Below are 17464 nucleotides of genomic sequence, written 5' to 3' on the forward strand. Positions count from 1 at the left end.
AGTACATTTCCCTTCTAATAAGATTTCGCCCGCCCACCGCCCCCCCCCTCCGACACCCAATCCCCTCCCCTCCCTCACCAGTTAAAAGTGTTAACGTACGGTGAGCTTCCATCATTTATCTAACCCCATGTGACTTTTCTATACCATATACTTACTTTTAGTTTAATGATAAAATTATGCAACATTTCGGTAATTTATAAATAAATTCAACTTATAAATTTCAGTTAAACGATAGAAGAAAATCTGTACCAAAGTACGAATGTAAAATTTCACAACACAAAATAAAATATAATTTCAAAAGTCATAACAAAGATGCGAATGGATTTTATTCGCGCATTGTCTCAAACAATGCGACGGCGTTCTTCAATCCAAACATGATTACTCCAGCTACTTATTTGATCAGTACCGAAATGTTATTCCCTAGCGTGATTTAGCGTCATATTAAAAATGTCAACCATTCATGATAACAAAAAAAAAATGTTTCTAAGAATACATGACCTAGTTTCTTATTGGTGTTCTCTTTGCCGTTTTCTTATGTTTCCCTGACCATGTTAGCTTCTCACGTCGTATGTGTAGATTGTAAATATGTCTTAATTTCACATGTACCTTGTGTACAAGAATGTGATCCATATACTGGAACACAACCTATCCAGTGAGATTTCGTGCTAAATTACATATCGTATTATTCCCACATCTTCAAAAACAAGAAATAAAAGAGCAGAATCGAAATAAAGAGGGAACTCATTAATCAGTTTTAGGTACACTATGACATAGTAAAAGGGTTCACGCTGATGGCGAGGTACTGTAGCGTCCTGCGAGATACATCAAGATTCCATTACGTTGCCCATTCGAGCGAATCCAATACGCCGCAGAATTCGCACTAAAAATTCAAAGGTATAGTGAGAGGGAAAAGAGGTATATATAATAGCTTCTTCGTGGCTTTTATACAAGTGATATACGTATCAGTGATACATATACATAGGGTGGGTGTGTGCATACGACGATGACTCGAGTTCTTTATATCTCTACATATATATATATATATTTTATTGTGTATTCATCTACTGTGGATGTGAGCCTAACATAGATAGTTAGAAGACCGACCGAGCCATAAAAAGGTAAACAGAAAGTTTTATTTTGTAATTTTTGAAGGAGGCACTATTTAAAATTTAAATTCCAAATATTTTCAGTTTGAAAGATATGGTTATCTGCATGGTAAAGATATGAGAGAGTATTCATGTAGTATGGGTGTCCACGGGTTGCTTCCTGTGAAAATAAGGGCAATGAGTCACGGCAGTGCTACGGCATTCAAGCCAGTGGTTATATGTAAGAGTTACCTCGTTTCATTTGGCTATGGCAGTTATCATAACGTTACATGAGGCTGTCTTATAGCGACTTAAGGGCTTATTATGAATGTGCTATATTACAATTACTTGGTATTATGATGGATCGATTATTTAATTGGTAGGCCTAACTCAATGTCTTTCTCTGTATTAGCCTAAGCTATAAGTTGTAGAAAAATGTTTCAAATGTGTTTGTATATAAAGAAATAAAAACCATATTAATCAAATTTGTTTGGGATTCGTAATGACGAAAGCAATAAAACGAATACTAAAATTTGACAAAAACGTGCTTCCTTCCAATTTACGAAAATATCCGTCAGTTGATAATGTAATACTTACCATAAGGGTAAATGTATGTATGTGAGTTTGGGTGTATGTGGGTGCATGTTGGTGTGTATGTATGTTTTTGACTGGCGTTCATATAAATAGACTAGTTATAATATAAAGTAACATCCATTGGTGAACCGCAGTTTAGTCAACCAGTCCATCCATCAAACAATAAATCTGTCAAATTAAAAGAGTGTAACTTTGCCAAAATATCTTTATTTTTTTATTTTATTTGGGCCCAGACTGAACGGATAGGCACCAATCAGGCGCGTATCCAGGATTTTCTAACCCGGGGGGCGCGAATTACTATCTAAGCGGAGCGCCACCTTCGGTTGGCGAGCAGCGTACAAGAAAATTTCTGGTTTTGATACCCCCCAGATCACCGGAAATGGCACTTCTCGGGCTTGAAAATGACCAACCAGATGTACACTTTTGCCTGAGAACCAATTAAGTATTTCCCAAAAGTTTTTTCCGTCCATAACCTTTTTGAAGATTGTCACCAGTCACACATCATGTTCGACCTCATTGCATGTCCTATGGATCATTGCTTTTGTAGGTGATTCTACGTCACGGCCCACAATATCCGAAAGCCCCACTTTTCAAGGTTTTAAGCCCATTATTTGTTGAGAATTTGAAAATTCACATTTCTCGTGAATAAAATCACTTCAAAAAATACCCATAATGTTGCACAAAATTCAATCTATGGACAACCAATATAGAAAAACCTCCTTCAACCCCTAACTTACAGGTCAAAATTGCACGAGTAGAGGAAAGTATGATGAAGAATGTTGGTGAGGAAATTTTCGAAAATTCAGACACAGTTAATGTATTGGTGTAGAAATATTGCAACCTCTTATAATGGCTTTTATAAAACTTGGTTGAAGGAAATGAAAAATAGCAGATATTTCCGATATCAGGTATATCGAAAGCGAACACTACACACATAGGCGTAGGTCCCGTAGGAGGCGGGGCTGCAGCCCCCCCCCCCCCGCAACCATTTTTTCCCCATTTTTCTTAGGTAACTACTGAAAGAAAAATAGAAATAGAAATGAATAGCTTAAAAATTATCTCCTCGGTAATTATTATTACTATTATTATTATAATTAAATAAAGTTCTAAGCTTGGCCGACATTACAACTGTAAAAGAGAGTTTTGACATAAATGGATCTGTATGCTTTTTCTCCATCTACATAAGACATTTCGTTGTTTACATTAGGTAAGGTACACGATGCCATGCAATGTAATGACAGATGCTTGCTTATATGATATTGGCATCAATATGTTGAACGCGCGCTTCGAGCGCGAAAAATTTTGGCTTTTTCTTCGGGCAAGTCATTACAGCCCCCAAATCCAATTGGACTCCTACGCCTTTGACTACACACATAGACAGTTTTTGAGGCTGTTCATCGTGGAACATGCATTTCAATGCTCACTGATATGATGTTATATCTGCTCTTTGCTTTACAAATTCTAACAGGCGTGTAGCGAGTAATTGCCAAGGGAGGTGCGAAGCCTGTAGGCAAACTATCTAAGCGAAGCGCCACCATGAGTTGGCGCGAAGCGTACAACAAAAATTTTGGCCGAAAATGCCTCCCAGATTGCTGAAAATGACACTTCCCAGGCCTTGTAAGTTGCATCTAAGCATTGTCTATTTTGATATTACTGGCGATGTCATAAAGAAAATTTGCATTTCCCGAAATGCGTCATGTTCCCCGACGACTCGGTCGAGTTCAAGAACAGCCACAGTTGGTTGATACCATATTGCACAATTGTACAATTGTTTAAGGCGTCCATATACACACACGCGTTATGATAGACCATATTTAGTATTTATATAGATACATTAGTGAGAGAAGAAAAATGAAAACGTCAACAATGGAGTTGTCGGTGTAAGGGGTAGGGTGAGGCGCACACCCCCTCCGTAATCCTTGATCTGTCACTGGCTACCCTGTGTATATAATAGGGATCAGCGCTTTAACTATGACTGTTCCTCTTTCTCTTCCCGAGGTCTTGGCTTTCTTCTACTCCCTCCTTTTTTCTTTTTTCTCTCTTTTTTCTTTTTCTTTTCCCTTCCTTCCTCTCCTCCTTTTCTTCCCCCCCCCCCTCCTTTTCCCTTTTTTCTTCTCTTTTTTTCTCTTCTCTTTTCCTTACCCGGGGGGCGCGCGCCCCCAACGCCCCCCTGGATACGCACCTGCCAATTGAGATACCTGAGGCCCATTAGGACCCCGTGTAGGTTACAATTGGAAAACTAAAAGGGCAATAACCTTTACTGGTAACAGTGTGTTCCATACGGCTTTACATGCGCCACGCAATGTTAGCTCATTATTTCATTATGGTCGCGAGTAAAAACTCCAAAATTTGGACCAAGGTCTTACATTCGGATTTCCAAATCACTAGAGACTGTCTCAAACAATGTCGGCCACACGTGCACGGATGTGTTGGCGGGAAATTACATAAAAATCGTAAATATGAACCCAATCTGGTATTTGGTTTGATACTTTCTGTCATTTTGAATTACTTTTATCCTTTTACAATCAAAATGATGTAGAATTCATTGTTTTCCCCAGAGAAACGTACTTGGTCCATTTCTTTGTATTTTTTTATTTCTTCAAAGAGATCTTTGTAGAGATAAAAAGGAAAAATAGACGACAAAAGTGGTATCGCGGTATAGGATGCGATGGAGAACAGGAAGTTACTAGCACTTACAATATGGACTGTGGTAGGATCGTATGTAGCATTTCTAATGATGTGTACTGCGACTTTTACAAATCAATGGATATATACGAGGGAAGTGATGAAGACAATCAATGATACAGGAACAGAAGTTAGAGAGATACGTCAACACTCGGGACTGTTAGTCGCTTGTCAAATGGTTGGTAAGTATGCCGGGTTGCCATTTTCTTATACACCTTCACGTCCAAACTTTCCCTTAAATTCGGTCAATGTCTCTTAGCAATGCCAAATTCATTAGCCAATGTAGAAGATGCTAGATATGCTAAAATGGTTAGGTATTACCAGCTCAGATTTTTGTTTTGTCTACGAATAGGTTGTAGGCCTAAATGTTACATTTTTACTTCTTTTTATTCGTACATTTTTTTTTGGGGGGGGGGGGTGATGTTAAGATATTGCCAGTTTTGAAAGAATCTAAGACAACTTTTGTCTTGTAAATTACATTGACCTTTCGGAAGCTTCTTTAATTTCTTTTACAAATATTTAATAAGACATGCTCTGCTTACATATTTTAAGGACAATGTTCATGGAAAACTCATTCTAAAGCCAAATATGAGCAAACTTGATGTCTTTGCGTCTAAAATTTGGAATGTGTGTTCGTTTCGCGGAACAAGGTAAAACGAAATCGCCAAATTTGGTATGAATCCATGCACCCAAAATGGCAAATTTGGCAGAGAAGTATCTGACAAGCGGCAGTGGCATGAAAACTATACAGTGCCAGGTTAAACCATGTACTAACGCATGGCTGTCTAATCTTAATTTGCGAATTCTAACCCTATTCTACCTTTGGTGTTGTTATAAAACAAAACCAAGTCATTCTCCATGTTGACAACCTAAAGAATATACCCTTTCCAAAGGCGCGAAGGATGCAATAAGGGTACCTTACTGTAAGAATGCATAGGACATATCTTAGCACTGAAAAAATAGTGTTTAAGTGGAATGTGACAAACACAAACTTGTTTTCGATTATATTAGCTATACATTCGATGTCATTTCCATTTATTCTAACCCTTTGTCTGGACAACCGATAACTATTGTTCGACAACTGGAGACAGGAATTTCTCTGCAACCTTTTCAACAACAACGAAAAATTACAAAAAACTGTAAGGTGCAAATAAATTGAATAAAAGGAGACTTTTAAGTCATAACCGATCAAAGGATCTACGGTATTCGATAAAATAGTACATTTCTTCAACCTGAACTAACCTCATTAATTTAATGTCGCTTAAACATTAAATCTCTACAGATAACATTTCTTGGAGCCCCCATGAAGGAGAAAGTTCATCCTGGGACACACCTTTTACAGGTTTGACGTCATCACTTTATGTTCGTTCAAGTGATAAATTAAACGTCGTATACATATATCATATATTCGTGTTGTAAATATGAAGGAGAGCTATAGCCAGTGGCGTAGGAAGGTACTTTTGAGTAAGGGGGGGGGCTGAAGACTGATGGTCGGCCTGGGGGAGGGGTCTTTGGATTTTGTTTTGCATTTCCAGGTGGCCTCAGATGCAATTTGGTGCAATATAGCACACTTCAACACCCACTCCATTTTGTAAATAATTTTGCATTTTCACCTGGCCTTAGATGCAATTTGGTGCTCCAAATGAGATTTTTTTTCTCATTTGGAAATGGAAAAGGGGTTTTCTGACTTGCGAAGCGGGGGAGGGGGGACGGAATGATACTTCCGCCCACCATATTTTTCACTGGGGGGGGGGGCTGGCGCCCCCAGCCCCCCGGTTCCTACGCCCTTGGCTATAGCATTATCCACCGATAAGATACCTTACTTGACCCAGCTAACACAGTCGAGACCTCTCGGTAATGCAGTCTCAATATAAACGGGCTACGGCTTGACAATATACAGCATACAATCACGCCAATGAACGAAGGAGACATTAAGATGATGTATTCAACTCACAAAATGTGTAAATTGCTCTTGTGCAGTGACTACCCCAACCCCCTTTTTTAAGTCCCTTTAACGAAGTCATAGCGATTCGGGTACTTCTTCATTCTCTAATTTTAACAATTTACATGTTAGCAGCGATGAAACTGCAGCACATGCATTATATAAACAACTAACGTGAGATAGACATTGTTTATAATGAATTCGGTTATGCATATCGTCAGTAAGCAATATAAGTTAACTTTTTTTCTCATTTTAATTGGCTTTCAGAGAACAAATGCACAAAATTAAGGGAACTGCTGTCTGATCGAGAGGACCCGCCTAACACTATAACATATGCTGTCTTTTGTAAGTGCAATTTCACATTATTTTGTTAAATGAAAGATATCGACATGATAAACATGTCTCCGGTAATTATATACTACCTTAACACATAAAGAATGTTGTGTTTTGTAAGGGTAGGCCCACTTTATTTTACAGCACAAGCTACAGGATGTCATGGAACGATAAACAGTATATCTTGGATAAGTATAGACTATCCTAACACATTCCGCATGCTGTTTTTTGTAACGGTAGGCTCAATCAACAGCAGCGATTCGTCACGGCTGTGTTACAGTGCTTGAATTAATAAAGATATTGAAGGTGAAACGCAAAGATTGATTTGTGCATAAATAAAAGTATTATAAACAATGAAGTAACTAAAATTCACTGGAATCAACAAAAGATCATGAGTGGCGAGCACAGGAATTTAAATCTGGGCGGGGCGAAGGGAGGGGGGGGGGCGGACAAATTATAAATTTCCCCGAGAAGGGGAGTGTACACCCTGCAGAGAAGTGGCTTACTTCTTCCCCCATTGATGTAGAATGTCACCCGACTGAACGATTGGGTGGGGATGTCCCCTGCCCTCTCATGTTGTTCACGACAATGGATCTCATGACAGAATTTGATACAAACTATTGATGTCAACAAATGAAACCAAGCTCTTCTCCCGAAAATAGTCCATTTGTTAAACGTTTTGTGCATACCATAGATTAGTTTCAATGAGTCAGATACAGAAAATGTTAACGAACTTTACGGAATAATGCAATGACGCCATCACTGACGAAAGAGAAACTGACCTTTAAATACTACAGATTCTATGATGATATGATAAAGAATGTAACAATTCAAATTGTTCTACTTTAATCTTCTTCCCTTCTAGTACATACCAGCAAGCTATTTTTTCTTCCGTTGTTTACCTGCTTACTACTTTTATCCGCTGTAATCGTCTGTACTGTGGCTCAGTTTATGCCCAAACGGCGATGCATGGTGTTCTTGAGCGGGACCATTTGCGTCATTTGTGGTGAGTTACAATTCAATATGCATTGTGTAAGATATTCACTTTAAGCAAAAGATAAGACCAAACAAAACGCGGTTTAGAGGAGTTTCTACCTGCAAAGTAAAAGTTATTAATGTAAAAGTGTGATATTTAGAAGCACTGAGATTCAGTACGGCCCCCTAGGAAATTATGTCAAAAGGGCCCCCAATTTCGCAACCTATTTTTCCGGTAGTATATTATAAAAATGAGTCTACATTTCTTCTTGATCTCATAATTTCCACCCACCGGCCCGTCTATTTTCCCGGGCCCCATATTGTCCCGGGGCTATTCCCTTGACCCCAATCACGTCACATCTGATGTTATTACTTTATATTCTTAACATACACACACGCACCGAACGTTGTCCGTGCCGCACAAATGTTGATAGATCTGCCGTGGGTGGGCGGGCGGGGGCGGGCGGCATAGCAGGTGTGGGGAGGGGGGGGGGATTGAGAGCTAATACATGAGCTACGAGGGACTGCAATCTTCTTGCTCAATATTTGCATATTTAATAAGTGCTAAGCATTGTTAAAGCTCTTCAAAGAACTTCCTTGGAGGTTCGGACTGTCCAAATAATTCCCCCAATTTGCCCGACGAACGCTAAAGAGTTAACCCCTTTTCATTACACCATATACAGGCTCTACATCCTGTTACGCTGCGGGAATTCTAATGCAAATTACAACTAAAATGCGCGTTCATGCACATCTTAGCTACACATCAGAAATCAGCCCGGGTGGGTGGAAACACCACTCACTCCATGTGTGGGTGAGGGGCGACTTTAATTCCCCGGCGCACCCTATACCCCTCTGGCTACGCCACTGGACTAGGCTTGATAGTATCAGGAGATTAGTATTAAATATACGTTTTTTTTTTTTTTGCTGTTTATTTCTTACGTCACAGGCCTTACGTCACTGACTGCCATCGTCAGGTACATCATCGCCATCAACGACGCAATAATAGAGAAACATTCACAGTCAAAGGACATCACTTTCGAACACAAATACAGACTGTCATTCATCCTCGCTGTTATAACCTTTATGCAGGCGAATGCAGTGGGCGTGGCTTCCCTTTATCTATTTATACTATTGGAGAAACAGGCCGCGCACTCTGAGAAGGAACGAGTGCGCCATCACCTGCAACGATTGGGAATGAACGTAATACACGGACCTAATAACGAAGTAGAAACGGCGTTCATTAGTCCCGGGGCCGGTGGGGAGGTGTATGGAGTACCTGTCATGTCCTGGAAGGAGACTCAATATGGGTTTGAAGGTGATCCGAATTGGAAGGATGAACGAAATCAAGCAGAACTATGATTCTTCATAGTTACGTCATGATTACTGGTTGCGGCAATGCATATTACTTAAATGCATATATGCAATGCGGATATGATTTTTACTATAGATTGCGGTGGTTCATAACGTTACCAGTTCATGTTTTTGTTCGTTCCCAATGTACATGTCGCGTAACCTCTATGTAATCCTTTCCAAAGTGGTTACGTTGAAAGTATAGTAGCCTACAACTGCCTGTTCATAGAAGAGGAGTTTGTGGGGGGGGGGGGGGTGGGGTGGCTGGAACTGTGTAGTGTATCAGCAGCTCTCTCAAATGTATCACTCAGCAGAATTTGACTGAGCTTGTAATGAAAGGGGGACTCGAGCACGGAGTGAAATTGACAGACGCGAGAGAAGCTCATTAATTAATGACCGTCAATTGCAAAGATTTACTCTCTTTTGTTTTAAATTAGTTCTGTTCAGTTTTGGGGACATTTTGGGTTTAGCTGAATCCATGTTTTTTTCTTCAAGTCAAATATCTTCTTTCGACTCCTTTGTAGTTATTAAATAGCTAAAATTTTATAGCAATATGTGAGCTTATCCAATCTATATTATTCTATTATATTTGGTATTTGGCGTAGCCTAGACGATCGTTGTAACTGCAAAAGGAATAACATAAAAACTATAACAAAAAATGGACTTAAAATAATCAACCATATATGGACAAGAATGTGGTATTTATTTTTTAAGGTATATCTGATGCAAAAAGTTTGAATTTCTTAGATAATCAAGTGTTATGCAAATTTTTTGTCTAGCCATTTTATTATTTATAAATAATTTTATGCCAAAGATATTATTTTTTCTCACTTTTTAAGTTCATGCATAATAAACATATAGACTTACTTTGAAAATATTCAATTGTCAGTAGGCAATACATGTTGCGTTCATAATATCTTATTACAATCAACACTCGTTGTATTTGGTTTTCAATGCATGATATGATTTTGAGAACGCAGTTAGTCTTTTGATATAGGCTAGCTTAGTAAGGATATAAAGCTTAAAGGCATTCTCTCAGCTAGGAAATTTTTAGAGGGCGGGCCAATTTCATAGGTTCGCTGGTACACCGTTACTCACGTGATACGGTATTTGTAATATACTGCCACTGTACAGTGTAAATCCTGTATGTAAATATACGTAATGTATAGCACAGTTTCATGCAGTGGTAGTATAACACAAGCGTAACGATATCGCTTGTTGCGTCATAATATCGTTGCCATGGCACTCGAGGAGGTGGGCTGGTGGTGGGGCAGGGGTATTCTTTTTTTCATATTCTGGCCAGCCAGCATCCCAAATTAATATAGCTGGATAACCCCATGCATGAATAACGTATGGATTATACAGTACGGTATCCAACAAGTTCGTACCACTCACAGGTTCGTTCAGATGTACAGTGCCTATATGTTTTCATTCTGGCGTATAAGTGCCATAAAATGCTTCATCGTATCGTTATGAAAGGCGATCTTAGAGACATCATCTTTATATAGTAACGACTGGAGCAAGTCTGTAACATATGCACATGTCTATTCATACGATAGTAGAGTACCCATGTGAACAATTTCAGAATATGTGGCATGAAAATGCTAGATCGTACAGTAAGGGAATAGTGACCGCAGTGACGTCATGCTTAAGACAACGACATGCTTCCAAGATTATGCACTTTACGATCCTCCACCTTTAAAATGTCAAAGTTTGCAAATATTAAAACAATATATTCAAAGTTGTAATGATTATAGTTGTCTAGAAGTATCCATTTCTGTGTTTGTGTGTGGAGGGTGGGGGGGGGGGCCTTTTTAGGGGTTTTTATTTATTTATTTTTGTTTTTCATTACATATGTAAACGTAATTTATGCAGTTGATGTGGTTCCAATGATATTGCGTTATCCTTGACGCAACAATGATCTATTGTAATTAACATATATGCTAAGTAGCCCTCATATAGATGAATGGATGTAGTAGGTTTAGTTCTGATTAATATGCATTTTATAACTGTATTCAATAAACACATATAACAATCATGGTCACTTGAGATTTGCATTACGTTCCATATTTACCAAGATGAATGTTCTTTTATTTTTATTGAAATGACTATCGACATTTGTAATTACTAAACCATTCGTCGTGCCAAGAAGGCGTTCCATGATTACTACTGCGCATATACGCGACGAAGGTTGTGTCAAGTGATATACAAACATTAACATGCATCCATCATAAGACAGATAATGCACATGCTTTTATAATGAAGTATTATCATATAGTAAGACCATATATATGCACATATAATATGCTCTGTTAGGCAACAACATTTATCAGTGTCTTATAATCAAATATCACAGACTTTGAAGACACGAAAATGATCTTCTTTGCAAGTAAATAAAGTATGATGCAGGAATTCTTTGTAAGTGGGTACAGTGTCACATATCACTGTTACATATAATGTTAATGGTCACTATTAGGTTATTAAAATAGGTTAACGTTATTAGTAGCATAAATTCTTTCAGTATTCTAGCTATCATTACAATAAAAAAAACATGAAAAAATATTCCTATTGTTACGATATTATGTGTTTCTTGCTTGTTTAACTCCGCATTTGTTTCTTTCAACACTTCAAAGTTATTATTTTAATTCCAATAAGTTCACGATAGGGGGTTCCTTTCAGATTATGAAAGGTTATGTGGCTCTGACTGCCCCCCCCCCCCCTCACCCCTATACAGAAATCATCACCACCTGTGAGCTATGCATGGCTCAGTCTTTAACACACATCTGTTGCAAATCTTGCAGTTACTGGTTCTTGTTCTGGCAATAAATTTTTGTTGTTGCTCTTTTCGACGTTTTCTTTTGTTCAAAAGAGTGAGTGGCAGTTGACCATCATATATAATCCTGACATAATATCAATTACGTTCCACTTTGATAAGGAAAACATCCAGCACATTTTAAAGTCTGAAAAACACATAAATATGTCAGAAAAATGGTAATCAATGGTCAGTTTTTTGCACCTCTTTTCAGGGGTTAGCTAGACTTTTATTTGTTTGAGGTGGGGGAAGGGAGGCCCAACGCTTTTGCAAGGGATATGGCAGGCAGAACATATTTCTCGAAAAAAACATTTCTGATAAGAAAATTGTGGGTGGGGGGGGGAGTAATGAAGAGGAGGGGGTAGTGGAGGAGGGGGGTTTCTGAAAATAAAATGTTTTAGATCCAATTGGTACTGTGACATCTCACGTTTACAAAGGGACAGCATGTATATATATATATATATATATATATATATATATATATATATATATATATATATATATATACATATATATATATATATATATAAATATATATATATATTGTTATATATATATATTGTTATATATACATAAATATATATATATATATATATTGTTATACATTGTTATATATTGTTATATATTCAGTTGTTCACATGTTGTTCACTTCCTACCTATACTATACACATATACGTAGTTAGGCAGAAAGCGCTTGGATGAAACGAAATCTGGAAATCGTCAATGTCTACGTTTTTTAATCTAACTACGGATCAGTAATTTGTAGCTTATCACCACGAATCGCACGATGATTCTCTTTGATATATCATACTCGTCATTTTGGTTAACTCAAAACTTAAGTTCAATCGAGCGATACTTTTTGTGCCGTCGCCGATCTCCATAAATTTCTGACATAAATCCAATGAGGTGTGTCCAGGGAAATATTTGGCCTTTATAGACTTTTCTAATTTATTCTTGTCGTTAAGTTTGGGATGGAATTTTGGTTTGGTTTTTGGCAGATAATAAGGAGATTCATAATAATGTTATTGCTTGTTGGTGGTGATTTATGGGTCACATAAGTAGGAGAAACTTCTGACAACCAAATAAATGAGATTCTGAGCTGTAAAGTCTATTACTGAAGTGTAATTTGTTTAAATCTATATTTGCAATTTTATTTTCGCTATAGTTGCCAGATACAAAAAAAATGTTTCATCATCACGCCGAAAGTCCACAGCTACTTATTGTGGCAACTGATTAAGATGACAATTTGATTGAAGGTAACACATATTGTTGGAACGAAATCAGAACTTTAATTTTAAAATGATCTTCCGTTGGCTAAAGGTGAATGGTAATGACAAGGGAAAAGCCCCTCTGGGGCGGGTGCAACATTTTCAGATTTTTTGCCCCTTTGCTCTCGCAAGGGAAACGAAGCTCCAAAATACCTGCAATATTTGTTGAATTATTCTGAAACTTATTTGCAATGTGTCTCATCTGTTTTATATCCTTATTACTTATTTAAACAAAATATAGGGGAGGACCGGGATACCTCTGAAACACCCTCGGCTCCTACGCCCATGTGTATTGGACTAATACATCGAGTGGTATTTTATATGTCTAAAATTATCATACACATCGGACTTGTTTATTACAAAAGTATATAATAGAGGACACTGTTCAATATATATGAACGCGACGATAATTATAACTTCACGCAATCATTGTAGAATGGAACTAATAGTAAGTCAACTTAACTTTTTAGGTCTTCAAATCTGTGTCATTGACGTTCTAAGGGTTTGGCCTATAGCGGAGCTGGAATTACCCGGTGGCACCGACGATAAGTTGCCATCGGTGCCACTATACCACTTGCCGTAATGCACTTAGAAATCATCAGTCCGTTACCGAAGATAGCAACTCCCGGGCCCCTTTAAACAAGTTGCCTCATAATTATCTCGATCGATTAACTTCATTGTTAACCAAATCAGGGTTCAAAATTTGTCCAAAAGTTTGAACCATCTTTTCATCAGAAAATTACGGCTACATTTCCGCAGCGATACAGTAAACATAAAGATCGATATAGACGCATGGTAAACATAAAGGTCGATATAGACGCATGGTAAACATAAAGTTTGATATATAGACGTACGAGCAGTTTCTTGAATCGTTCCCGTTTTCTCTTATGCACGTATGTGAAAATTATACTTTACTTTTGAGAGACCCTCTCCCCCCCCAAAAAAAAATTAAAATCCAGGGATATTTCTAACTAGCTCTGAAAAGGTTGCCCATGGCATACGTTAAAGGTCAGTGAGTGATCTGCTGTGCACTCTTTATAAATGTACTGTTTATATATATATATATATATATATATATATATATATATATATATATATATGTATACAGGCGCGTATCCAGGATTTTCTAACCCGGGGGGCGCGAATTACTATCTAAGCGTAGCGCCACCATCGGTTGGCGCGCAGCGTACAAGAAAATTTCTGGTTTTGATACCCCCCCAGATCACCGGAAACGGCACTTCTCGGGCTTGAAATGACCAACCAGATGTACACTTTTGGCCTGAGAACCAAGTATTTCCTAATAGTTTTTTTTTTCCATCCATAACCTTTTTGAAGATTGTCAACCCGGCACACGTCATGTTCGACCTGATCGCATGTCCTGTGGGTCTTTGCTTTTGTAGGTGATTCTACGTCGCGGCCCACAATACCCGTCAGCCCCACTTTTCAAGGTTTTAAGCCCCAAATTTGTTCAGAATTTGAAAATTCACATTTCTCGTGAATAAACTCACTTCAAAACATACCCATAATGTTGTGCAAAATTTCATCTATGGACAACCAATATAGAAAAACTACCTTCGACCCCTAACAGACCGGTCAAAATTGCACGAGTAGAGGGAAGTGTGATGCAGAATGTTGGTCATACATTTTCGAAAATTCAGACACAGTTAATTTATTGGTGTAGAAATATTAAACCTCTTATAACGGCTATTATAAAACTTGGTTGAAGGAAATGAAAAAAATAGCAGATATTTCCGAAACCGAACACTACACACATAGGCTTAGGAGGCGCGGCGGCAGTGGCGGAGCTAGGGGTATTGGTCAGGAGGGGCGAGAATGGTCTGTAGGGGCGCTTTCGACACTATCTAAGCGGAGCGCCACCACTGGTTGGCGCGTAGCGCACAGACAAAGTTTGAGTAAAGATACTCCCTAGATCGCCGGAAATGACCCTTTCAGGGCCTGGATAATTTGCAGATAAACGAAAGAATAGGGTGTCATCGCCAAATTACACCAACAAAATGTGACAAATGTCAATAAGTAGATGAGAGCGTAATAAAAAAGTCAATAATCTAGAATAAGTAAAAAGTGGTAAAGAGCTGAAAAGGCGCTAGCAGTCCATTTGAGTCCGTCAGGGGGGGGTATCCGCCCCCTGACCATATGGACGCTCCACCACTGCGCGGCGGGGGTGCAGTCCCTAATTCGCCATTACTAATGTAAAAGAGAGTTTTGACATAATTGGACCTCCCTGCTTTTTATTCATCTACATGAGACATGTCGTTGTTTACATTAGCATCCCGCGGTATACTGCGCAATTTCCACGGACCGTACGGTACATGATGGCATGCGATGTAATAACCGATGCTTGCTTATATGATATTGACGAAGACGTTGAACTCGCGCGAAGCGCGCGAAAATTTTTGGTTATTTTTTTCAGGCAAGTCGGACAGTTTTGAGGCTTTTCATCCTGGAACGCCATTTTCATGCTCACTGATATTATGTGATATCTGCTATTTGCGTTACAAATTCGAACAGGCGCGTAGCGAGGAATTTGCCAAGGGAGGGGCGAAGCCTGTAGGTAAATTATCTAAGTGTAGCGCCACCATAGGTTGGCGCGAAGCGTACAAGAAAATTTTGGCCGAAAATGCCTCCCAGATCGCTGGAAATGGCACTACCCAGGCATTGTAAGTTGCATCTAAGCACTTTCTATTTTGAAATTACTTAGCGATATCATTTAAAAAAATGCTGAATGGGGGGGGGGCGGTCGCCCCCATCCCAAAATGCGTCATGTTCCCCGACGACACGGTAGAGTTCGCGACCAGCCACAGATGGTTTCATAGCACAATTCTACACACGCGTTATGCTAGACCATATATAGTATATATATAGATCATTAGTGAGAGAGGAAAATGGAAACGTCAAAAAAAATGGAGTTGTCGGTGTAAGGGGTAGGGTGAGGCACACTTTTACGAAATCATTGATCCGTCACTTGCTACCCTTCAGCGCTGTAATGATGTCACTGTTCCTCTTTCTCTTCCCGGTGTCTTCGCGTTTTTCTTTTACTCCCTCCTTTTCTCCTTCTTCTCTCTTTCTTCTTTTTCTTTTCCCTTCCTTCCTCTCCTCCTCCTCTTTTTTCCCCTCTTTTTCCTTTTTTCTTCTCTTTTTTTTCTCTCCTCTTTTTCTTACCCGGGGGGCGAGCGCCCCCAACGCCCCCCCCCCTGGATACGCACCTGATATATATATACCCTTGATCAGGTTAAAGGTCAGTGAGTGATCTGTTGTGCACTGTTTACACATGATAACATGAATAGCCAAATACCGACTGACAGAGAAAGATAGTCACTCAAGCATGCCTAATTACATATGTTATATTATTTTATTACATTATTATATTTTAAAGAGTAGCATTGTGTTCAAGTGAACGAATACAATGAGAGATATTTCAGTGGTCATATATACACATAACCTAGTAAATTCACACGGTATAGTTTTAGTATGTTAACTGTTTTTTAGAGATCAGTGACAGGGAAGCGAAACAAACGAAGCTTCTATGTAACTAAATATATCGACAAGGCTTGTAAATGTTTATAGTCACTTGAATTCCGGCATACACCGAGAAGCAGTTATATTCGTTATGGTGGTTCCGTGAATGAACAAATGAGTTGTGTAGACTTACGTGACATTGTTAGTATAAACCATCCCTTGGAAATTACACATCCCTGATCCGAGTGTCCACAATCGTTGAGGAAGGAGATTTTCTAAGCTGCTCTCCAAAAGTATAAAGTGTTTATACATTGCTTCAGTTGGCCTAACTTCATTCTGCTAGGCTTGGCACTCCGCATGGTGAGAGTTATCCAATATGAAATGGTCAAAAATAATGTCCTTTCCTCGACTTCACATTTATTAGATTTGGTTATCTGCGAGAAAAGTAGAACAACGTCTTATTTGACTTTGCTGTTGTTTCGTGATTATCATTGATAACAATACAGACGACTAAGTAAGGGACGCAGTCACGGATACTCTGGTGGATTTGGATCCCCCACCCCCACCCCCTCGAGTAAAATCAAGGGGATCATCCCCGCTCCCCCACTGACAGACAGAATATTATTATTATTATTATTTAAAAATATCCCAGTGTATAGGGAGTACGTGTAACATAATGTGCGGTACTAAACCTTTTACGATTCTTCTATAAATTGCTTCAAAAGTTGCAAACTATCAAACCACCATTGGTATTTAAACACCCCTCCCCTTCCATATTACCAATATTTCTGAAAGGGAAGGTAACCGCCCTCCGTTCAAAAATGTATTTGTGTCCTGGTGATAATTGTAACATAAATATAGTCGTTACGTTCTTTACCTCGATTTTTATCCAGCTGCATCAAAACACACCGATTAATCATTATTCATCAGTATACATATAGTA

General features: G+C 38.7%; 1 protein-coding gene and 1 long non-coding RNA gene across 3 annotated transcripts; one reads left to right on the forward strand and one right to left on the reverse strand.

The window, feature by feature from the left end:
• Positions 1-95: 95 nt before the first annotated feature.
• Positions 96-17449, reverse strand: LOC139960121 (uncharacterized). Its single transcript, XR_011790365.1, has 3 exons — positions 17399-17449; positions 16715-16955; positions 96-880 (listed from the first exon to the last, which is right to left on the reverse strand). It is a non-coding gene; the product is annotated as an uncharacterized lncRNA (long non-coding RNA).
• LOC139960119 (voltage-dependent calcium channel gamma-7 subunit-like) lies at positions 961-10761 on the forward strand. 2 transcript variants are annotated; one of them, XM_071958239.1, is made up of 6 exons: positions 961-1118; positions 4285-4546; positions 5647-5706; positions 6574-6651; positions 7505-7645; positions 8561-10761. In XM_071958239.1, the coding sequence occupies exons 2-6, from the start codon at positions 4348-4350 to the stop codon at positions 8971-8973; spliced, it is 891 nt and encodes a 296-aa protein (XP_071814340.1). In that variant the 5' UTR covers positions 961-1118; positions 4285-4347; the 3' UTR covers positions 8974-10761. The 2 variants fall into 2 exon arrangements, with proteins under 2 accessions (XP_071814340.1, XP_071814341.1); XM_071958240.1 differs by lacking the exon at positions 961-1118 and having other exon boundaries at positions 4122-4546.
• Positions 17450-17464: the final 15 nt, after the last annotated feature.

Source organism: Apostichopus japonicus, chromosome 19 (genome assembly GCF_037975245.1).
Source record: "Apostichopus japonicus isolate 1M-3 chromosome 19, ASM3797524v1, whole genome shotgun sequence".
NCBI lineage: Eukaryota > Metazoa > Echinodermata > Holothuroidea > Aspidochirotida > Stichopodidae > Apostichopus > Apostichopus japonicus.

Coding starts and splice junctions, on each gene's coding strand:
- LOC139960119 (XM_071958239.1), top strand. CDS start 4,348: ATGGAGAACAGGAAGTTACTAGCACTTACAATATGGACTGTGGTAGGA. Junction 4,547..5,646: donor AGTCGCTTGTCAAATGGTTG/GTAAGTATGCCG, acceptor AAATCTCTACAG/ATAACATTTCTTGGAGCCCC. Junction 6,652..7,504: donor TATAACATATGCTGTCTTTT/GTAAGTGCAATT, acceptor CTTCCCTTCTAG/TACATACCAGCAAGCTATTT.